Here is a 23127-nt window from a genome sequence, read left to right as displayed (position 1 = left end):
CCCCTAAGGATCTTCGCTTCAACCGCTGCCTGGCCGGGATCACCATCTCGGGTTAGTCTTTCGATTGCGGTGCTCTAGGGTTCTATCTAATCTCATCCAGACCCTACGTACGGCGAAGAGAGTACTTTCAACTGGTTGGCCGGCATTGTTACCATACCTCAAAGAACAGACATTCTCGTATGCTGCACGGTCTGTTCTAGCATGAACCCAGAAAAGAATCTATCTACCGCGTCATAGTCCTCCAAAGCTCCGACGTACGAGACGTGCTGATCCGGCCGCACGATAACGAGACACCCCTTGTCTGGGTTGATACCGAAGGTCTCATACAACCGTCCATGGCCTTCTTGAAATGAGTTGTAATCAACAAATATCTTCTCATAATCCCAGCCGTCGACTTCATCGTAAGGGCGGAAAACTTCTGGGAAATCAAAGATGTCTACCTCTTGCCGTGGTGCGGCATGCACTGTGAGAACCTCAATGACGGAGTCATAGCGTGCGCCTGCTGGAGTGTATCGTTGCAGAAATGACTCTCGGCTACCGAGCGCAGTTCCTAGTCGTCCAATCTTGTCTTTCTGGGATGGTTTAGTCACGTCGCCCGCAAACACCATGACACGCCAGCACCCATTGCTGGGCAGCCGCTCTTGAAGATACCAGGACCGCGAATCGGCCTGGTTCAGGACCTGTACGCTAGGAATTCTCTTGCCAAGTTCTATCCCCGGTGCAAGCTCTTGTACACTGACGACCGCGTTTGATTCTATCCCCTTTGCCACAAGCACGCTGGAGCCGTAATTCACGGCTGGGTCTAGGCATTAGGCATGTTTCTCGAATGATGGGAAGCACTATCACATACCGAAGCCACTCATGAACAGCTCGTTTTTCCCAACTGCCTCTTCGAATTCCTTCATATCGATTCCGTTCTTGTCCGTAATGTCACGAGCAGGGCGACCGGACATTAAACGGGAATACCAATGGTCAAAGTCAATGAGATCTTGAGCGATCTTTCTCCTCTCCAGTTCATACGTCTTGAGGATAGAAGGGTTCGCAAGGCCTTTGGCAACACTAGCAATCTTCCACCCGAGGTTGAACGCTGTTTCGCTGGTTAACCATGCCAGTTATTTCGTTGTGTCTGGACTGCGTTACCTACAGTCTTGCATGCTCACATTCATGCCTTGGCCGGCTTTGGGGCTGTAAGCGTATCAGTTATGCTCAGGCTGACCCACAAAGCTCCTATAGTTACCTATGTGTGTGGACAGCGTCCCCAGCGAGAAAAATACGACCATGGGCGGAGAACTGCGTGCCCACGCGTTGACCGATCTGGTACGCTGTCCACCAATCCAGCCTGCGGTAAGAAATCGTGTAGGGCGTCATGATTTTCTGAGCAGCTTTCAAGATGGCATCGGGATTGATTTTGGACCGATCAGCCCGCTTACCGCCATTGTATTCCGCCGTCGTGAGCTGGATGTACAACCGTACAAGCTTATTCTCGCGAGGAACGACCATGACGTTACCCGAATCAGCAGAATGAATAGCACATGCCGTGCGAATATCTGGGAAATCGGTGATGGGCACGATATCCAATACACCCCAAATGTAATCCGTGGAATCACCCTCAAGGGTAAAACCGAGCTGCTGGCGTACCCATGAGTGCGCGCCGTCGGCACCGAGCATATATTTGGCCTTGACAAGTTCCTCGGTATGAGCTTTTGCATCCAGCGCGCTGGCCCTTATGAGTTCCTCCGTGTCATCTGCAGAGAGGCTGCTCCTGAAGAGGCCGTCCTGGATAGCTGAGCCATTAATCGCAACGCCTGTCTGCTGTGGGCTTGCTTCGGCTTCAGACAGATGGCGCAGGTGTACGGTGATTGGATATGCGGTTGATTTCTCGACCAGGGACTCATTGAGCTCCAGCTTTGTCGGCATCACGCCACGCTCCACGCGAATATCACTGCAGCTCCCTATAAAATCAAGGAGGAAGTGCTCAATCCTGCCCTGATGAAGGGTCGCCTGTTGGAAGCGACAGACTTCGGGGGGCGTTCCAGGTAATCGAGCACTGCGTTGTATTTTTCCACTGAGTCAGGGTTCCAGAGGCAAATCTCGAGTATGGGATTCGACTCTCTCAAGACCCGATCACTAAAACCAAAGGAATCAAGTATTTCCATAGTTCGGCAATTGAGACCGTCTGCTTTGCCGTTGAAGATCTGGGCAGTACGTCAGCACAGCGAACCCTGCCTATTCTAGCCAAAAAGAGGCTTTGGGAGAAACCTTTGTCCCTCGTTTGTCAACGATTCGGGTCTTCACTCCACATCGCGCCAGCCATGCTGCCATCATCAAGCCGGCAGGTCCAGCACCAATAATCAGCACATCGACATGAGAGCTGTTCTTGTCAGTGGAGACCATGGTTGAGGCGTCGTCGCACTAGTCCTTGAACCACGGGAAAGTTTGTTTTCTTCTTGTCAGTCTCGCTGGTCAATAATCAACAGCTGGACTGCTTTTTTTACAAGCCGAAATTTCGCCGACCTAGGAAGTGTCGGTCGGCGTCGCTGGCTTTATACGTTCGCTCGCCAAATTGTTGCACGGTATGCATGCCCATTCATGCACACACCTCGATATCACTCCTTAGAAGGGTATCGAGCTTCTGGGATAGCCCAATGATGACCACTGGACTTGCATCGAAGAGCTGACCTCGCAGCAGGACCTATGCATAGAACGCACACCGGACCAGTCACATCGCATTTTACTGAAGAAAGGATGACAGGAAGATGTTGGGGGTGGGGAAGTAAGCTGTTGAACTTAGAAAGAACATCCCAAGCAAATGCGGTCTGCCTGAACAGGGATTGGCCAGGGTGTTGAAGATCGATGTACTCCTTTTTACGTCCACTGGTATAGGCGCTCTTGTGCATGAAGTTTGCCAGTCGTTCGATGCATTGGCTTTCCAAAGCTTGTGGCATGCTTCGGGAAAACTTCAGCTCACAGCCTGAAGTCTCCCTTCGCGTAGTGCATCCCACATTGACTTGAACACCTTGGCAGTCGGCTCTAGACGCCGTTATCGTCGCTGATAAAGCCTTTAATCCAGGATCCTACTCTTGGTGAGCCTGAGCGATCAGTAACAAGTCGCGAATATTGTCAGTCCATTTCCTCTATTTCATGGATGATTCGAGCCTCGATGAGCGACTGCGTTTCTAAGTCGACACCTACGATTGCACAACTAGAGCGGCTACCTTGCCTTTATATCAGATACAGATGCAGCATGAATGCAAGGATCCGCAAGGACCACTGCTAAGTAGATGTAGTACGTACTCGTCCGGCTATCCACGCAGGGGTTGGTGTTTAGTACATTCACATCCAGCCCCAGAGAAAATGGGCAGTTGGAGATGGGCAGACAGTTGTGACAGTCTTGCGCCTTAAGATGGAAGGCGAAACGGCGAACTGCTGCCATCATGAAGATGAAGGAGTATGAGGAGAAAGGGAGCCAAGAAGGTCCACCGATCGGGATCAATAATGGTCGATAGTGGCCGGCGATAGCAGTCCCGATAATGATCAGTTTCAATCTGTAATCTGCCCGGCCTCTCCATCTCCTTCGCAGTTATCATTTTAATATCCCTACTCTAATTGTCTCTTCTCTTACCCTGGAAATTGCTCGAGTCCTTTCTGCTTGTCTTCTGCAGAATTGCACTGCAAGCTGCTCAGCTTTCCGGCTCTTTTCGCTATCTATCTTTTATCTCTTCTATCTTCTATCGCCAGATCTTTCGCTCCTTATCCTACCAGCGTCCTGCAGAACGCAGACGGAATCGCAGCGTCTTTGATCCAATTCTTCTTCTCAATTGACCGCTTAAACATATCTCTCTCTAGTCTCGATCGAATTCCGACTGGCGAACGAATTCTAGAGGACATTCCACCTTACCTCCCTTTTTCCGTGGCTGGTCCCCCTCACAACAGACTCGAGATCTCCTCTCCCCCGTCTCATGCAACACGACGAGAACGAGCTCAATCAAATCGACTTGAAGCGTTCTTGATTCGGTCAGCAGAGGCCGAGTTTCTAGCTGTTTACCCGCCACAACCTCCATTGTGGCTTCTTCGCTCCTGTTCCGGGCGTCGCCCATCGACCCGGCCCTTCGTCCTCCATCGCCCTCGAACGAGCAATCGAACGATCTCATCTATAACACTTCCTCCTCCTCTACTGAAAGCCAATCGGCAACGGATACCGCGCAGGGTGTCTCGTCAGCGTCATCGCAGTATTCCACTGCGCTTCCAGAACTTGCCTCGAACTCGCTAGATAAGGGTCTTGAAGACGGAACAAGCGGCGCCAACGCGTTTTCGAGCTCCCTTGGCCCATCGCTTCCCGGCCTCTCTGTTCTCGCATCGGTCGCGTCAGCGCCGACTTCAAATCTACGGTGCGTATATCATTCCAATTTGACAGCTGTCGCGGTATGGGCTAGTCGCGCTTGAATCTTTAGCGCGACTCCCTTGGGTGCTCGGGGGTTATTCCTGCTTTTCAAAGCCCAGTTACATCTTATCAACCTCAATACGAGAGTGTCAACTAACAAGATCGAGCGATAGAACTTCAAGTAGCGATGCGCATCTAGGTATGGCCAGCATGACCTACGCGACATCGTCCCCCGCTGCTACAACTGGAGGACAAGGCAACAATCCTGTGAGTGCGCTCTCCTTTCATTTCTATAAGATATTCCCCATGATCAAATTACATTTCTGGCCCGTTGTTCACTACAACATTGCTTTTTCGTGGTCGTTTTATTTTTTCACACGATCTGTTATCAGCAGTCTTGGCACCGCACCGCTACCGGGCCTTATCATCGCAACCCATCAATAATCTTTCCCCCAATCTTATCAACCCTGCAATCTTCCCTCGTCCACTATCAGCGCCTGTTCTCCCACGCGGCTCCCCTCATCTCCTCCTCCCCTTTCCTTCCTCCTTTTGCTTGTCTTTCTACATAATCAAACATGGCGAGTACGTTGGCTGACTCGAAACGCCCTCAATTACAGCCCATTTGCCAGAATTGCGGCACTTCCAAGACTCCCTTATGGCGTAGGGACGAACTCGGCTCGGTGCTCTGCAACGCTTGCGGGTTGTTCCTGAAGCTCCATGGCCGACCACGTCCAATTAGTCTCAAAACAGATGTAATCAAGAGCCGCAATCGAGTCAAAACTGCTGGCCAGGGACCGAAGCGCAAAGTGAGTCCTTGATTCGATTTTTCCCGACCCCCGCGCTCCTTATCGCGGGCGATTGAGACATAGATAGCGATCGCTAACCCTCGGTTTTCCACGATAGTCTGGCAGCGCGGCCGATGGGAATGGTTTAGCATCCACAAGGTCCGAAGCGGGCACCCCTCCATTAGGAGCCCAGGGATACCGTCGCGCGTCGCGTAAAGTGTCACCCGGCCATTCGGACCGTTCCACCTCCCCGGTTCCTCGCACCGAAACACCAGGCCTCTCGTCCATGCACCAACCGCACGCGCAATCCCATCACAACTCCAACATTGCGCCGCAGCACATGTTTGATAGCGTAACGGCCGGAGATCACACTAGCCAGCTTCCCGTTCTACGTCAACCTTCTCCCACATCTACAACCGCGCCAGTGGACCGTCACCATGAGCCTCCGCAGACATACGAAGACCTCTTGGCGGCAAACACGTCCTTGAAGACTCGTGTCAGCGAGCTGGATCTTATCAATGGGCTCTTCAGGGGGCGCGTCGCAGAACTCGAGCAGAGCGACGCAACTGCGCGTCGCTCCGAGATGATCCTTCGCGACTCTGAGGTACGTCTGCGACGCTCCCTTGATGACTCCCAGCGACGAGAAGAGGAACTCAAGCGGCGCATATCCGAGCTGGAACGCCAACTTGCCGAGCAATCTGGAAATAGGAAATTGTCTCAGGAAAACCCGCTTGAGCCGCTGGCCAAGAAGATGAAGCTTTCTGACGTGGTGGAGAACCCGCCTTCCAAATCACCAGGCAAGTCGCCCAAAACTGAATAGCACGGGCTTTCAAGATCTGGGATCACTCTTCGTGAGATGCGCGGTTGCGAAGGACTACATCCGACTCAACCGCTGGCATGTTCTCGAGTCGCTTGGTCCTACTACGTTTTTTGATACCCTTGCAAGTCTTGTCATTGGCCGGTTGCTTATATATCCGATCGAGTTTTGCACGCTTTTACTTCGATCCGCGCCTGGTTGCTTTCTTCTCTGTTGTCTTTCTCTTTCTGTGCTCTACGGTTTGTCTGCGATAGATTCATGCGACCATATTCTTAATTCCGATATGAAAACGGCGTTACGCCTTACAAAACGACTTGTTTGGAGTGCTCTACAAGATGGTCCTAGAGGAGGGATGATTCTGTTCGATGATTGTGTTTATAATTCCCAAAATTTACTTGTCTACTTCTTCATCCTATTCTCTTATCTCAATGTGAGAGTCGCTTCATTCTTCACAATCGTCGATCCATATTGCTTGGCATTGATACCCAAGGTCTCCTAACTGCTGCGGAGTACAGCTCCAACCTCCACAATCCCTTATCACGATTTGGAGATGATACGCTGATTTCATGATCTATCTATCTGCAGTTGTATCTACTTATCTACAGCAATCTAGGACATGTCCCAGCTACTTGTGAACATAGGCCGAGGCCTCGAGGGCGGTGCAGTCTAGTCATGTCCCCGGGCATAGTACTGTCAATATCCGCTACTGCTAGGGCTTATGGCACCTATCTACCTATGAGGATGATGTCGCAATCAGTTGGCAGCCTTGTTCATGGATTCCCCAGCCGCTGCCTTGCAGCTCTTATCTTTCCCTCATCATATCAGTTCTCGTTGCTGAAGTCGATGGATTGGATTGATAGCCGGCTGCGGATACTTGATGGACAGCTGTTCGTGGATGTATCTCAGGTCCATCAGTATTTATTTATCCAGCCCGGGGTTTGCTCGCTATCGTCATGGGTTGTCTTGCCTCATTAGTGAGTTCATCTGGGTGAGAACCACTGAAGAATATACCTATATCTTGCTGCATCTAAGCAATAAAGCAATACGATAAGCAATCAATCAGGCAGACAACCAAGATCTCCTTATCAGGATCTCTATCAGAGCAGCACGTATCAGGATTGGAAGCATTTACTCTACAGATTCTAGATGCATAAGTCAGTGCTGGTGATGACATAGATCCACGAAGCCTTAAAGCTTGTGGCCAGAGTTTGATTTATGACTGGCGGCTTATATTGTCAAAGTTGATCAACCCATTAAACCAAACCTCCACACAATCAACTCTCCCATCACACTTTCTCACACTCGAAAAACCAAAAATCAAAGCAAATTGCAAAAACATACAACAGCTGGGATTCGCATGTGGTCACCCACCATACTACTAACCAGCCGGCGTGTGGCTTAAGTACGGCTGAGCGGACGGGAAGCCCTGTTTTCCACACCCTATGGTCGTATGTACACTTTTAGGACGAAGTAAATATTAGATACCGTACTAATTGTTATATAGACAGGGTGCTATTCTCACTGCTGGCTCACTTACCTCGCGCGACCTGCCTGTGATCTAGCAATAAACCTCAGTACCTGCTTACTTCCAGAAATTAATCAAAGATAGGCAACTCGAGCTATTATTTCACACACCGGCGCCTGGTATAGCTACAAAGACACTACCGCCTAGGGGACTATTAGTGTCAGCTTTAAAGAGCTTATTAGACCCTTTTTATCCTGTAAGGATAGATAGTAATAACCAATATTGGAATTACTCTCTATAACATTTTGTCGACCTTTGGTGACCGCTAAGAATCCGCTTCAAAGCCGAACTTATTATTAGTCAGCGTCCGCTCGGTCATATATCGTATCATTCTACTTCCTATTTCTTCTGTATATAGTGTAGCTTCGCTGCTAGATTCAATGAATCAGACCTTCATATTTGGGTGGTGAGATACCGAAGATTACGTACGCCGCAGTCTCCGACAGAAACCTACGTACGTAGGAAGAGGCTTCCTACGCAGCTACGCATGTGCGACCTGCTACGTGGAGGGTGGAGGAACATATAAGGACGCTCATTTCCCACTGCATCTTACATTTCTATCTTCGTGATCAATACACTTGTTATTCCAGAAGGTAAAGCAGCAACTTGTCTAGCACTACTCTTCAGGCTACCGCATACACGCAGTAGGCTAGCCTTGCCTTGGGAACTTACCGGGTAGGATCGTGACCTGTCTCCGCACAGGTTGAACGTTGGGAGCCTTTGCAGAAAGTCTAGGTAAGTCAATCGAGAACTGGCGAGCTTAAGGTACCTTTCCAGGGATACAAAACGGCATCGGGCCGACCAAGGCGTGGCGTTTCTTTAACACCAATGTCAAAGCACAGGACGGGGCTGTGTGAAAGCTTTGGTCGCAGGACCTGGCAAATATAGCACTACATGTAGTACATAACTTATATATCTGATCTTTCTTGACAGGGAAGGCCTGGGAGGTACGGTGCATCTATATATCTATCTGATTACCTATAATTTTTGTGAATATCTAGCTTGAGATTCCATGAATAGAGATCATGATCATGTTATGTATCTCCCTTCGCTTGCTCACGTAAGGAATGTGGAAGCATAAGATATAGGTTAGTACAGCGCTTTACATGTTCTCTGCTTTATACGATCAGCAGGTTATGGTGGATTCCAAATAATTGTAGTTAGGCCACTAAGAAACTCTCGCTAATTTCTTGCTGATAGGGTCCGCGAATAATAAGCATGTGTCTGTAGGTCAGATCGATTTCGAGAATCAGTGTATTTGCTTCCGGTGATTTAATCCACAGATAGACCAGCAAGGACAGGGCTAGTGCGAGTTCGCAGGTCATCTCTGCAGAATTCCTTATTTAGTCAAGGCCGCTACAACATGGCTGTCGCTGGTATTGTCTTCAACGCTGTGGAGCCTCTCAGCCCGCACTTGGGCGACCGCGGCTAATCATCCAACGACAGTGCGCACTTGAGCCAGACGGCACCCAGTCAATCACCCAATCGGAGAGGGATACGGCCTCGCATGTTTGCGCAGACTTGAGAATCCAAGACCTGCATGGCAAGTCTGTCCAGGCCCGGCGGGAGTACAAGGTCATTTTCTTAGAGGAGATTTGTCAATGATGGGAGACTTCTTGTTATCGAAAATTTGTAAATCTTCCCAGTTGCTAGTGAATACTGCATGCATAAGATTTGGTTCGGGGTAGCCTATTATCTTGTTAACGAGGAACAACGCAGAAGAAAGTTATATGAACTTACAGCGAGTAGGCAGAGTGGTTGCACAGTTAATTATGATCCAGTCACTGATCATACCATCGGTTATCCAAGAGTGGTAGCGTCCCCCCTCCTGGAAACGTGATATGTGCTCATGAGCCCGGTCCTCTTCTCTCAGTAGTTCGACCGCCCACTTCTTTTCCGGAATCCAAAAATCAACCCGACCGTCTTTCGTCCTTGACCATTCCGAACAGATCGGAACCCCTCTGCCAGCGATTACGTTGAAACAGCGGTAATACTCGTCTTGATATGCGGCTTCGAGAGGTTTATATTGAGCCGAGCTGGTGAGAATCTTCCCAGCGGCGGTGTGGCGCAGAGTGGCAGCGGAGAACTCTTTTAGGATGTCCACACACAACTCTCGCAAACTGTCGTATTTCGAATTCAAGCGTATATTCTGCTTGCCGAGGATCCATTCAACCCACCTGAGAATGATTAGCATGATGCATCCGTACTCAGAGCAAATACTTAGGGAGACTTGCTTTTCATGCAGGCGAGACGGAAGCACGTATTTTTCCTTGCCCGCCTTGTCTTCAGGTACCAAGGTTTTGTGTAACCATCCTTTCACATAACACTTATCCTTGGCCTCTTCCAGATCCGTGTCGCCATCATCAGCCACAGTGATGTCCTCTTGCTTGCCCACAGATATGCTCCCTTGCTCTAGGACATGACGAAGAACCTTTGCGACTTGAACGCTCAGCAAAGGACCTGTTGGAAATGAGCGATAAACTGGTGTAGTCTCTAGGTACCTCCAAACTTTTCGGTCATCTCGCAAGCTGTCAACGACATGAATTTTCGTGAGTGGCGATATTTTGCCGTGCTTGATCCTGTCCCGGTAATGCTAATGCAAAGTCAGTTAATCGAGCCTGTCTATGAAGGCATAATTTAACTGGATGGAGGAGAGAAACGGACATGGTAGAAGTAATTTAATAGCGACTCGACACCACCGGGGTGGCCGTTTGTCAAGGAAAACAGATAGTCTTCGGCGTCATTATCAAGCTTGAAACCCGCCTCAAACTTGGTATCTGCACAAATTTGATGTACGGCATCTTTGAACTCATCTGCTGTGAAAAAGAGTCCAATTGATGGCGGCGAAAAGGGTTCAATTGGTGGTGAAGATGATTGCGGGGTAAGTGTGACGCGCTGACTTGGTTTGAAGATGGCTGGAGTAAACATGTCGGTCTGCCCGTCGACACCAGTCGACGGGCTGCCATACGAGCAAAAAAGACAGAATTTGATGTCCTCACCCTTGCCGTAGATCCGTTCCTTGATTACTAAATTCCAGAATTCGGTATCCAAGTATGTTTTTTGGGCTTCGTCAACGATGATAATAGTTCCTGAAGATAGATTCCGGACACGGCCAGTGAGTTTGAAGCGGCTGCGGATATTCTGGGTCAACTTCTGCCATGGTTCGTCCTCGCCTTCAGTAGGGTAATCCTCGAGCTTCTTCCAATTGCTGACGAAATAGACGACCCTTTTCTGATCGTTATAATATTGCTGAAGGAGGCGGGCGAGCGTCGTTTTGCCGCTCGCCGGTGTTCCCCGCACATGAACAACGTTCTCGCGGTCAACGAGCTCAGCGAGTAGTCTTACTGTGTCTGTGCGATGACTGACGAAATGAAGCTCGTGGCCTGTTTGCCATTATATATCATTCGTTATGCCATGAAGTAATCGAGACAGGATCTAACCTTTCTCTTTGTGGTACGTCGTTTCCTGGACACTTTCTGGACCGGCACCGTGGCTAGTGGCCAAAGGAGATTTTACCTCTCCATGATCAGAAAGGGGATGGTGACAATGAGGGCATTCAGTACTCGGAAGCTTTTCTGCGAGGAGTTCTTGAAATGGTGCGTCAAACCCCGTACAGGCGCAAAAGATTAGGCCGCAACTCCATGCACATTTGCCTGCCATGATGCGGAGAGTTGGGATTTCGGCTGGACTGATAAGAACTGTCGCAAGCGTGATAGCACTGGAATATCCAGGGTCCATGTTCATTAGTTTCACCTTGACGATCGACCTGAATAGACATTATTAAACAACAGGGGAAACCAGGATGGGGAAGGCGAAACTCACAGCAACTGCCGCGCGAAACAAGAAACCTGCGGTGGCGACTCAAATGAGTCACGTGCTTTTGAAGACTTGACAACTCGAGCACTTGCTGGCGGTTGCCAACACAATAGCTTAATAGTACTTGGGGGGGGGTGCAGAATAGTGGTGCAAAACATGCAATGGGACGCTTGGGCGCCTGGGGGTTACAGGTGGAAATGCGACCATTTATGTCCTCCGTAGCAGTCATTTAGTGTTGATTACAAGTTGTAATTTATCTTCATCTGCATTCGACTTCTTTTGTTGTAGGTTCTTGCTTCTCTGTCTAAAGTTGACATGACTTGAAAAAATGCAACCCACTATTCTCGCTGCATAGTGTTCCTCCTTCCGGTCGAACGTGAGGGAGTGGTATACTCTGAACGTGGGTGGATGTTCTGATAAACGGGACCACTTTGTTGTTGATCATGGCCCTTCCTCTTCTTCCCCGCTGGGGGGCCTTCTCATTCTAGGCACGAGCTTTTCACAGCTATAATGTCACCTTTCAGTTAATACTAGCACCAAGAGGCTTTCATATTGTCAATCACCTATGATCGGTCGAATTAGAACCCATCGGGGCGGAGTTCAATCCCACGGACCTCCTTGTTCCTTTACCATAGCTCAAGTGCTGGGCGTTTTCATTTCTAATTCTAACCTCTACCCACGAGAACCTTCTGTTCTCCGATAAAGTGCAAGATTTTCTCAAGACAGAGACAACTCCAAGATCCTCAAATCAAACCAAGAAGAATCCCTACTTACGAATTTACCAAGGACGTTTCGTTCTCTGACAATCCTGCAGTGGAGAGAATCTCGGTTTCCTCCGAACCCAACAGATAGGGCTATGGAGGGGCCAATCGCTTGCGACTTTCGTTGTCTCTATCTGACTTATCCGAGCCGTTTGATACGCTCGGTAGACTGGGGCATACTGAAATCAACGTGCAACAGGGAGTTGGAAAAAGCCGTAGGCCTGGGCAGGGAGACTTACCAGCCCTACCGGGGCCTCGGGCCATCAATTCCCTGTTACAACTGGAAGATCATTTAACTTGCGCCTCGGAGACCAGGAGATGAGAGGCGGCGAGCATGGGTTGTTATGCCTGAAAGATGGCGAATAACGCCGCCTAGGAACTTCCCAGACTTGTTGCTTACACAGCGGCGTAATATAACGTAATCCACAAGCGAACCGGCCACCTCCGTCCATACATTCGAATCAAGCGCTTTTGAAGTCCCGAAGATTGTGTTTATATAAAAATCAATTACGTACACGACTAGGACATTGTAATCGCTTATGTCCTAGATTATGGCAATCACTGCAGCGTGGTGGCGCCCGTACGAGCCTTGAAGAGGTTGCCAGCCTGGTTTCGTCGGGTATAGATTCTGGTACTTAACGCGTGGATTCTTCTTGTTGGACGTGTTATATCTCTTCCTGAGCTTTTTAGATAGTAAATCTATTTATATGCTTAATTTGATATCGAGAACAGGTCCGCTTCTAACAATATTTCTTATTAATAGCATGTAATTTATGATTCTCTTGAGCTAGGATTATACTACCATTTAAGGCTATTTTAAAGCCCTTAAATACCTGCTCCAGCGCCTTGTCTGTTAGACTTGGTGGACTTTGCGTACGCTGCTAAAGTGTTAGGGGACGAAGTGCTATTGCTTAGCTAAACCGTGCCATAGATACAAGAAGGGCTTGTTGAGGAGCCCTCTAGACAGTACTCGAAGGATAGGCTTAATAAATAAGCAGATTCGCAGGGGTCAACAAGGGTTCAAGGGTTAGGTAGGATAGCAGGGGTAAGCAAGGGGTAGAATGAGCAAGGGTGCTTGGTATGGACAGGAGAATAGGAGATAGGCGAGGTCGTAGACCGAGTTCACAAGATTAGGGAGCCTCGTACACTGAATATATGTTTAAAGACCCCTACACCACCCCCGAGTCGACAACCACCTCTATACCAAAAACGCCGTATAATCTCAAGCAGTTGGATAAGCAAGCATCTACAATCAAGAAACCACTGCGACATCGTACGCAGGGCCCTCCTAGTCCAACAAAGACGGCATTAAATTAGCTTGTGAAAGGGTTTGAAATAGCCCTCAATAGGGCTGCTATTCTTGCAAAGGAAAACCAGGATTTATAGACTGTATATAAGAAAGAGCTTTAAAAGAGAAAACAATCTAAAGCACAGATTGCTTCTGCAGAGGACTTTTCAATTGGAGAAGGTTATGTGCTTGTATAAAACAGGAATCAGCTCGAAGAAGCTATACAGACTAGACCTATACTACAGGAACCAGATATATTGCAGCGCCACGTACGGGCACCCCCACGCTGTAGTGACTGTTGTATTATCGGATATAGACAATTACAGTGTCCAAATAGTGGTCGTAATTAGTTTTTATATAGAAATGCATGTTTTGGTCGCTTTAAACAGTCTTGAATTTTAACTACGGTTAAATTTGGTGAGAGGTGGCCCGCTCGCTTACCGAATACGTTATATTACTGATCTTAATCAGCAAATTATGCATCCTGTGTCAGGCTAGATTGGGTTAATCTAGCGAGAATTATACTAGCGCGGATATAATAAGATATCCATATCGTATCCGCATGGATTTGGATGTGGATAAAGATAGCAATTCAGGTATCTGGTATCCGCGTGGATACGATATGGATACCATTTGCTATCTGATATCCGCGGATATGCCGCAGTCTAATTGGAAGCTGTACATAGTCGCCGCTAAGGGTCATGGTCCGCCAGGAGACGTCAAGCTCTTGCACATTCAGGCCCGGTGATGACTGCATGCCTGAAATGATCGGGTTCGAAAGCTCCTTGCTCCTTCTAAAAGTTGCATATACGGCTACGCTTGATGAAGCCCTACAGTCCCTGGATTCGAGCAGGGAAGGCAGTCGGACTTATCTTTTGCGATATATTAACAAAATGTGCTAAGCTTCTCAACAAGTCATCCGATGTGGTGTAATGGTTAACATCGCCGTCTCTCATCATGTGATTTCACGGCAGCTCGGGGTTCGATTCCCCGCATCGGAATTTTCTTTTGCTTCTTTCATTTTTTTCTTATTGTTTATCCTGGACCCCGACGGTATCGTGACCATACTAGACCTTCAAGATCGGCGAGTTGAGATCGGGTTGGAGTGGTGCACAAGGCTATCGACGGAGCCTCGATGCACAGTGGAGGTTTGTTTGCATGTACATTTAATCTCTCGATATACTAGAAGAAGTAGAAAAGCGCATTGCCAGAATTGTAATTCTCCTGTGTTCTTACTAGCCAGAGACACTTGAAACCGCTTCTTTGCTCTTGGTTGGTAAGCTTCAGCTCTGTGTTTGGTTGCGCTGCTGGAAGAGTATTTACTCAATTAAATAGTGAAAAATCGTGGAAGATCAGATGAATTCGGTGGTGTCATGAAATTTTCCTGAAGCTTCATCTATTACTATTGTACAATCATTAAGGTACCCACCAACCTGACTGGCTTATGACACGACAATTGAAGCCATCCCCAACAAGACCATCCCGGCCAACCAACTGTTGACTGACAAGGCTGTCGCAGCTCCAGTACCATTGCCGCCGCTGCCAGGGCACCTCCCACCCTTCGTCCTCGGCTCGCGAGCAAAAACCGCGTCGGCGTCGGGATCGGCCTTGGTCGAACCATTCGACAAGCCTCCATCAACAAGGATGGTCGTTGCTCCATCAAGCAAAACAGTGCAAGCCTTGGAGATATTCTTTGCCTCGCCATCAAGACCAACATATGCCAGCATGGCGTCCACAAAGCTACTGTTACCATGATGGTCATCACACCCGCATAAACCGTACGGATCGCAGACACAATATACTGGTACGCTTCCAGACGAAAGGCTGTACTTGGACCGGTATTCATAGGCGTACGAGGTGTTGGGGACGGCGCAGGATCCGTCCTTTACGGAGTCTTCGTCGACGGTAGCGAAGACGAGATTGTCGAATTTCTTTGGGGAGAGGCCGTTGGGGGAGTCGTCGCCGGATTTGAAGGGGATGGCAGCGCCGCCGAGGTAGCTGAGGTAGTGCTGGTTGTCGATTGATACGTCGTTTGCGGCGTCGTCGTCGGCCAGGGTCACGAAGGCGCCTGTGCTATTGTCGAAGCGGGGAGCGGTGCCTGAGCCATCGGGCGTGGTTCCGCCAGCTGTGCTGTTCTCACTAAAGGGATTGTTAGTAAGTATCTCACCGTGTGCAAGAGGATACCTGCGATAGCAGCATACCTTCCAATTCCAGAGGAGTAGTAGTGGCCGTAGCCGTCATCGTTTTGGATGACGCGTGTGACATTTTTATCCTTGAGGCACCTGTTGGTGGTACTGGTTGTGGAGGAAGTGTTATCGTCGTCATCGCCATCGTTGTTGTTGGCTGTGGTTGTTGATGAGGTGGTGGAGGTGGAGGTAGAGTCTGAATCTGAGTCTGAACTTGAACTGGAGCTGGAGCTAGAATCAGCGGAAGAATCATGTACACGGCGCTTCCAGATCTCCACAGTGTCGAGGATATGGTCGAAAGAGGGAAGCGATACCGCTGGCCGCAAGTCCCTCCGCATGGGAACAGAACGGGCAGCGCACACCCCCAGGCACAAGAAGACTGCTGCCAGCAGCGTCAGAAGCGATGGGCGGAAGGCCATTGTGTCTCCGTGAGAAATATAGGGGAGGGACAGGGTTTGCAGCAGTCAACGCTCGAGAACGGGATGATATACCGCTTTATACTCATCCGCAGTGCAATTCGGCCCCAAAGGGCCCAACGAAACAGTCTCGTTTTCGCACAGCCTAAGCGACCCCAAACAGAGGCGAAACCGGCACCTTCATTTTACGCCAATAATAAAGCTCCCAGCAGCCAATAAGGACACTCCGGCCTCAAATGAGAGTCACGAAGGATGGTCAGGAATTTCAGGAACGTGTGATTCCAAGGAGGCTTGGAAGGCTTGGCTATAGTTTAGCAGTGGAACCACCGTGGGTCGCCCGCCGATCGCAGTCAAGAATGCAGGCATCTGAAAGGGCTATTCTTCCCATCGGTGGATGCTGAGCTGAATTAGGGCTTTTAGAGCCTCGCGGCCGGACCGCTTTTGCTTCGCGCCTTCGAGTCAATTCATTTGATTTGCTGCCAGGGGTGTGGCTTATGGTAAGCCAGTGGCCCTTCGAGTCTTCTACATGAATGGCAATTTAGCAAGGCGCAATTTATAGAAAAGTGCGAGCAAAGGTCCGTCACCGTATCATCAACTCCCTAGTCCTGATCTCGAATAAACAGCTGAAGCGTGGATATGCATGGTTCTGAGCTATGAAGAACAGGCGCACGCGGCACGACTGACTTGTTGCCGTGCTAGCACTCTGTTGCTGAGGGACGTAGCCAGTTATCATTGTCAAATGTGAAGCGCGATCTGGGTGCCATGCAGACTCGAAGAAACTTCACGGCGTCTTCGGCAAAGGCAAAGGCGGCTATGGGTGGTCGAGGAGCCGAGAGGTTGAAGTGGACGTGGATTTGGACGAAGTGTCATTATGCCGCAGAGCTGGGTAGAGGACTTGATGATGAAACATTCCCTAGACCGAGGTCACGTTAGCAGTAAGTGAGACGAGTGCATTGATGGGGCGGATCGAGATGCGATCATGCAGATGCTGGTTCTCCTGACCTCAAGGTCAAACAATCTACACGAACCACGGTCCGCAACACATGAATGATCCTATGACAAGAACAGCGAGTATATTTTTATAGGTTTATAATGTTAGAAAAGCCACATACCTTCAACAATCATCCGATGTGGTGTAATGGTTAACATCGCCGTCTCTCACGTGATCTCACGGTACACGGCAGCTCGGGGTTCGATTCCCCGCATCGGAATTTCTTTTTATTCTTTTTTATTTGATTCTCTTGTTGACCATGTCCCGTGCAAGGGAGAAAAACGTAACGTATTAAATAAGGCCTGTTGCTCTATAACACACAGTTAAATCTGTTTTTGAATGGCCGAGTTCTGTTTCATGTAAGATGACCAAGGCGGTAACGAGGCTAAGGCTTAGATGGCCTGTTATTTCTATCTTTGCCTGGGTGATAATATCAAACGCAAACTGCATCGGACTCTAGCTATACGTACATAGGTTCTATGTTTGCCAGGGAAATTGGGACGTGGAGCAGCAGCCGGAAGTTCGGCTTTGAGGGCGAAAGCAAGACTCCTATAGCCTTCGTTGTGATCAATCCAGCGCTTTCAATCATGCATTCTATCTGCTATGTACATTGCAAGATGGATATTAAAAAACAGAGATCTGAGAGAAAGAGATATGGATGAAAGAATATGCCAAAGGAGCGACAAAGGGCGAATAAATGCCAAATAAATGAAACCGCATGCTGATGCGCTCATGACCAGGGCTGTCGGCCAAATTGAATTGCGGGGTGAAATAAAATGATAACTGTCCCATGGAGAATCAGCGTGCAACCAACGCTGTCGATGCACCAGTATATCATCTAGAAGTAGGAGATCAGGCGAGTCTATCATGTTCGACCTTTGCATGGGCCTGCCGATGCAACCGTCCGTCCCGCCAAATACTCCATAGGCAGACAATAATCCCACCAACTCCTGAGAAAAAGGTCATATAGTAGGCAGCCTTGTAACAAGAAAGCCCATCGGCACAGTCCCGGTCTCCATTTTCGTCCACAATGGAGTGGTGGTCATAGATAGTTCCATAGAGCAGGTTGAAAACGTTTCCGCTGAGGACGGGCGCCATGGTCATCATTCCGAAATTTTGGGAAAGTCCATTGATGCCGAAAGTATGCGCTGTCAGCGATGGAAAGACACCGAAAAGGAAGCCGTAGGCAATGCCGGTAAAGGCCGAGACAATGACCAGTTGGTGTGGGTTGGAAATTGACGCGCCTCCGAGTTGCGTGAGGGTAAAGACCGCTGAAGACATGAACAGACACCAGAATCGGGACATGTTAAATTTCTTAACGAGAATATCGGATCCAATACCTGATAGTTATTAGCCTAGAGTGGAGAATATACAGAGAGAAACCAACCACTTGAGAGACGGCCAGCGAAGTTGCCAAAGGACAGGATCGAAACGTGCATGACTTGTCGTTGCTGGATAAACTTGGGCGACGCGCTGTCATCATAGTATTCCCAGAGAGCTTTGGCCTATTGAGGGTTAATATACGTCGAGTAAAATATAAAGATGATCTTACGCTATTGCCAATATTGCTAAACGAAATGTCAGTCAAGCGCCTGGAAAAAGAAGTAGGAAGAAACGTACTTGATAGTCATCAGACCAATGCCGGAAAGGAGTGCCATGGTCAAGAAAAGCTGCCAAAACTCGATTTTACGGAGCATGGCCAACCCTCTGATATCTGGGTGATGTGAGTCGGGATTAACGTCCGAAAGACCATCATCATCCTCCTCCGCGTCACGTTCGTGGAAATAATCCTCAGACGTTCTTGGTGGCGTTTTCGAAACCAAAGATGAGAGCTCGTCTAAGTCCGGGGGATTGCCTGCGGGGTCTGAGTGAGAGGCGGTGGAATGTGATCGTGAATGAACCGCCGATTGAGAGAAAATGGTAGTAGAAGTATGCAAATCGGAGTCTCCAAAGTCAGATCGCAATTCTGTAGATTTTGGCCTTCGCAACGGCCTCGCTTCCGGGGAACGAGGGCGTGAAATCGTGATGTATGGTCCAGTAGGAGGAGCCAAGAGTCGCATGAATGGGAAAGAGCATAGGTTGAGAAGAGAAGTTCCAAGAGCTAGTAAGAGAAGAAATTTGCCAGTATCACTGTGGAACAAAACAGCGGACGTGGTCGACCAGAAGAAAGCACTCAGACCAAATGCAGCAAGGGGAAAAGCAGTCGCCGTCCCACGATGTTCGGGAAAGTTTGTGGCAGCTGTTCAAAGTATTAGCTGGTTTCAAATTATCAAGAAATCTGGGTAGACGCACCGGTCTTGATCGAGGCACCAAACGCAGAGCAGCTCCCGAAACCAGTCAGGAACGAAAAGAGCGACAGAAAGAAAACTCCCATGGATCCTTGACCACCATTATAAGCAAGATGCAGCGGAAAGTATCCCAAACCAAGCGATATAGCTCCAATCAGCGTCGTAAGGCGCGGCCCGCGGTTGTCCGTCAAAAGACCCATTGGGATACCGCACGCATACATTCCCAGATTACCTGCCGCGCCAATAAGGTTGGTCTGGGTGGACGAGAGCTTCATCTTTTGCGCAAATTGGGGCGCCCATGCCGAATACGCATAATTGGTACCGCAAGCGAGCGCGACCAAAGTCGCCGCCACGACAGAGACGATGCGCTTAGCTTTTGTGCCCGAGGCCGTCATCACGTCGGTAGGGGTATTGGTACCCCGATGAAATATCTAATGTCTAATATATCATATAGAGTCGCAATGAATTGGGATCAAATTCCCCGCGTAGTCGTCTAACGATAGGTAGGTGACAGTTTGACAGGTGGTCGCGTGGGGAGGGATCGAGGAGCCGTTATCGGGACGGGGGAAGCACGAAATCAGCGATGAATGTTGTGAATAAGGACCACGACGGACATAGGATATAGCATGTAGGAAATATATGGGAAAGTATGAATCTAGATAGGCAATATAAAAGAATTGATTGTCGAGAACAACAGGGAGTGGAGAGAGAGAAGGACAAACGAGAGTTCGATGAAGTCGATGACTCGGGGGGATGATAAGGGAAGGCAAAGTGGCTGCAGATAAGTTGGAGCTTCCCGCATCTCGCCCACGGTCGAAACGCCAAGGGGAATATCCCGGCTCTCGGCTCTCCTCGTAGGGCGCCTCCAACCCAAGGCTAGCACGTCTCGTGGAATTCTTGTCACGCAAACACCTCACCTGCCTTGCAGATTAGAACCAAGAAGATGGTCATTTGCTACGCCACTGAAGCCAAAGTTCTAGATACACCAAACACTTGGTGGTTATTTCAATTTGCAGATTCTAGGCCTGATACTGATACCTTAGTCTTTCTGCAGCCAAAGCTTGTGCCATGTCATGCTGTACGACACCATTGTAAGGCGTCGGCCAGGGGGATAACAACAAAAAAGCCGACAAAAAGATTTTCCGATGCGGGGAATCGAACCCCGAGCTGTCGTGAGATCACATGACCGTTGAGAGACGACGATGTTAACCATTACACCACATCGGATTCTGTATGAATTAATTTTGAAATGGGTGTAATATAAGGCAATCAAAATATCATTGGGTGCCTAAGTGAGCAGGTGTGAGCAGGCGTGAGCCGGGCGCAAGCACGCCGCAGATTATATACAGGCCCTCAGAGTCACAGCGAACTGAAAAGTTATACAGATTCTAAGAAAAGAACCTCAGGACTTAAAGAGGACATCCCTGTGGCCCTCTCTTTTCTTTGCATTATATTGCACTTCTTTTGACCTTAATTCATACAAGATCCGATGTGGTGCCTTGATTAGCCAAGCGCTTAGGTAAAGCAGCACATGACCGAGGCGGAGGCGGAGCATATCGCCCGCTTGCATCACCGGCTTGTCTACAATGCCTATCCTAAATCGACTCCGGTCTCGAAACAAACTCGTTTATTGAGAGAAACTGCGATACCAAGATGGGGGCTCTCCTGTCCCTGCCATTTCTGGCGCTTCCGAGCGCCGGCACGGTATGTTGTCGTTCGCCCAACTCGCCATCGGCATCATGGCACTGACCGATCTCTATCTAGCTCATAACCGCGGGTGCCTCATGTTGCGGAGCAGCAACATGTTCCGCCGTGTGTAGCGCATGTGGAAAGTTTAATAACAGGTGAGTGAGCGCTGTTCTTACTGTGACTGGCGGGTCGCTAACTAGCATGGTGGTTATCTAGTATGGCCACGAGAATCGCCTACGCCTTCATCCTGCTCATCAACTCGATCGTTTCCTGGATTATGCTCACGCCATGGGCTTTGAAGAAGCTGCAGCATCTGACGCTGGATTATATGGAGATTAAATGTGACGGGAAAGAATGCTACGGCTGGGTCGCGGTTCACCGGATCAACTTCGGGCTGGGACTCTTCCACCTGATTTTGGCCGTGTTTTTGCTGGGAGTGAGGTCGTCGAAGGATGGTCGCGCGGCGTTGCAGAATGGGTTCTGGGGTCCGAAGGTTATTCTCTGGGTTTTGTTCATCGTGATGTCGTTCTTTATCCCGGAGTCGTTTTTCTTCGTTTACGGGCATTATATTGCTTTCTTCTGCGCTATGCTCTTCCTTCTCCTTGGTCTTATTCTGCTGGTTGATCTGGCGCACACTTGGGCCGAACTGTGCTTGCAGAAGATTGAGGAGACTGATTCGCGGACATGGCGTGGATTGCTCATTGGGTCTACATTGGGCATGTTCATTGCTTCTATTGTGATGACCATTCTGATGTACATCTTCTTCGCCAAGAGTGGATGTTCGATGAACCAGGCGGCAATCACGGTATGTTATCCTACCTAAACCTCGAAACTTCAGCTAACAGCATTAGATCAACATGATCCTGTTCTTGATAATCTCGTTCATCTCGGTGCAGCCTGCAGTCCAAGAGCACAACCCGCGCGCAGGCCTGGCGCAGGCTGCCATGGTATCCGCCTACTGCACATATCTGACCCTGTCCGCCGTTTCGATGGAGCCTGATGACCGCCAATGCAACCCGTTGATTCGCGCCCGCGGCACTCGAACTGCCACCATCGTCCTAGGCGCGATCGTCACCATGGCCACCATCGCATACACTACAACTCGAGCCGCCACTCAGGGCTTCGCTCTCGGCTCCAAGGGCCACAACTACTCAGCCCTAGAAACCGAAGACAACGAGCACGGCCTCGTCACTCAGCAACCCTCGACCCGTCGCGAGATGCGCGCCGAGGTTCTCCGTGCCGCCGTCGCGAGCGGTAGTCTCCCCGCCAGCGCCCTAGACGACAGCGACGACGAAGACGATGACACCGACGTAAAGGACGACGAAAAGGGCTCTACCCAGTACAACTACTCCCTTTTCCACATCATATTTTTCCTCGCTACAACATGGGTCGCTACCCTGCTGACGCAGAATTTGGACCCCGAGTCCGTCGACGACTTTGCGCCCGTGGGCCGGACTTACTGGGCTTCTTGGGTGAAGATTATTAGTGCCTGGGTGTGCTACGCTATTTACCTGTGGACGCTGGTCGCACCGATTCTGCTTCCGGATCGGTTTGATATGTATTGATCGTCTTGGTTTTCGATTGTGTGGGATGGCGTTTTCCTTTCTCATTGTACTGCATTGATGATGATTGATATCCGCTATGGCATTTTTAGAACGCGCTCGCTCGATCGCTCGTTTTGACCGGTGGCAGGGCGTCCCTGTCCCTATGAATGCTTATCAGTTTAGCTTAGTCTTACCTACATCACGTTTGCACACGATCAACAACTGGATTCCATTGCAAGCTTGATGTATCGTAGACGCACCGCAAACCCTAAGCAATTTCGACTCGAGGTAATGCGCTAGGGGTGGATCCATTGGGCCTAAGAACTTCGGTTTCCTGTTTGATGCTGCTGCTGCTGTTGTTCTTGTCCCTGGCCAGCCTTTCGCTGGCCTGCTTTTTCACTGAAATCCAATGCACCAATAGTATCGAACATCACTTTCTTGTCTAGGCAAGCGATAGAGTCAGCCATTCAGATTGAGTCAGTAGTGCCGAAATACAACAACCGACGGTACGGGGAAGCCAGGAAAAGACTTACTACTGGGTAACGAACTCCAACCCGCACCATCTTCATTCAAAAACATCCTGAATACCTTGTCTCCCGCTCCATTCCTATAATCATCCACAGATTTACTTCTCAATTCC

At 49.3% G+C, this 23127-nt stretch overlaps 6 protein-coding genes and 3 non-coding genes across 9 annotated transcripts; 4 read left to right on the top strand and 5 right to left on the bottom strand.

Annotated features, from left to right (window-relative positions):
- Positions 1-158: 158 nt before the first annotated feature.
- On the bottom strand, positions 159-3078 carry BDV17DRAFT_298898 (putative FAD monooxygenase; the record flags this gene model as incomplete). The annotated part of the gene is made up of 6 exons (XM_073763791.1): positions 2260-3078; positions 2110-2195; positions 1238-2065; positions 1145-1185; positions 851-1087; positions 159-796 (listed from the first exon to the last, which is right to left on the bottom strand). Exons 1-6 carry the CDS (start codon positions 2392-2394, stop codon positions 159-161), a joined length of 1965 nt encoding a protein of 654 aa, XP_073620197.1. The 5' UTR covers positions 2395-3078.
- A 1559-nt stretch (positions 3079-4637) lies between these two features.
- On the top strand, positions 4638-6126 carry BDV17DRAFT_107838 (putative GATA transcription factor (AreB)). Its single transcript, XM_073753797.1, has 2 exons — positions 4638-5187; positions 5285-6126. The coding sequence occupies exons 1-2, from the start codon at positions 4957-4959 to the stop codon at positions 5984-5986; spliced, it is 933 nt and encodes a 310-aa protein (XP_073620196.1). The 5' UTR covers positions 4638-4956; the 3' UTR covers positions 5987-6126.
- A 2958-nt stretch (positions 6127-9084) lies between these two features.
- BDV17DRAFT_287033 (uncharacterized protein) lies at positions 9085-11246 on the bottom strand (the record flags this gene model as incomplete). The annotated part of the gene is made up of 4 exons (XM_073761067.1): positions 9085-9197; positions 9249-10101; positions 10173-10891; positions 10949-11246. 4 exons carry the CDS (start codon positions 11244-11246, stop codon positions 9085-9087), a joined length of 1983 nt encoding a protein of 660 aa, XP_073620195.1.
- Positions 11247-14291: 3045 nt separating this feature from the next.
- Positions 14292-14374, top strand: BDV17DRAFT_t24. Its single transcript has one exon. It is a non-coding gene; the product is annotated as a tRNA-Glu (tRNA).
- Positions 14375-14740: 366 nt separating this feature from the next.
- Positions 14741-16094, bottom strand: BDV17DRAFT_107682 (uncharacterized protein). The gene is made up of 2 exons (XM_073753796.1): positions 15575-16094; positions 14741-15512 (listed from the first exon to the last, which is right to left on the bottom strand). The coding sequence occupies exons 1-2, from the start codon at positions 15976-15978 to the stop codon at positions 14816-14818; spliced, it is 1101 nt and encodes a 366-aa protein (XP_073620194.1). The 5' UTR covers positions 15979-16094; the 3' UTR covers positions 14741-14815.
- Positions 16095-17099: 1005 nt separating this feature from the next.
- BDV17DRAFT_t25 lies at positions 17100-17186 on the top strand. Its single transcript has one exon. It is a non-coding gene; the product is annotated as a tRNA-Glu (tRNA).
- Positions 17187-17355: 169 nt separating this feature from the next.
- Positions 17356-19980, bottom strand: BDV17DRAFT_251719 (putative MFS transporter). Its single transcript, XM_073756462.1, has 5 exons — positions 19259-19980; positions 18587-19205; positions 18519-18534; positions 18354-18471; positions 17356-18306 (listed from the first exon to the last, which is right to left on the bottom strand). Exons 1-5 carry the CDS (start codon positions 19647-19649, stop codon positions 17819-17821), a joined length of 1632 nt encoding a protein of 543 aa, XP_073620193.1. The 5' UTR covers positions 19650-19980; the 3' UTR covers positions 17356-17818.
- A 414-nt stretch (positions 19981-20394) lies between these two features.
- Positions 20395-20481, bottom strand: BDV17DRAFT_t20. Its single transcript has one exon. It is a non-coding gene; the product is annotated as a tRNA-Glu (tRNA).
- Positions 20482-20962: 481 nt separating this feature from the next.
- Positions 20963-22736, top strand: BDV17DRAFT_107578 (serine incorporator domain-containing protein). Its single transcript, XM_073753795.1, has 3 exons — positions 20963-21098; positions 21160-21748; positions 21795-22736. The coding sequence occupies exons 2-3, from the start codon at positions 21161-21163 to the stop codon at positions 22506-22508; spliced, it is 1302 nt and encodes a 433-aa protein (XP_073620192.1). The 5' UTR covers positions 20963-21098; position 21160; the 3' UTR covers positions 22509-22736.
- The last annotated feature ends 391 nt before the right edge of the window (positions 22737-23127 follow it).

The sequence above is a fragment of the Aspergillus undulatus genome (genome assembly GCF_047715775.1).
Source record: "Aspergillus undulatus strain CBS 261.88 unplaced genomic scaffold BDV17scaffold_3, whole genome shotgun sequence".
In the NCBI taxonomy this organism is placed as follows: Eukaryota; Fungi; Ascomycota; class Eurotiomycetes; order Eurotiales; family Aspergillaceae; genus Aspergillus; species Aspergillus undulatus.
This window is presented reverse-complemented; position numbering and strand designations above follow the sequence as displayed.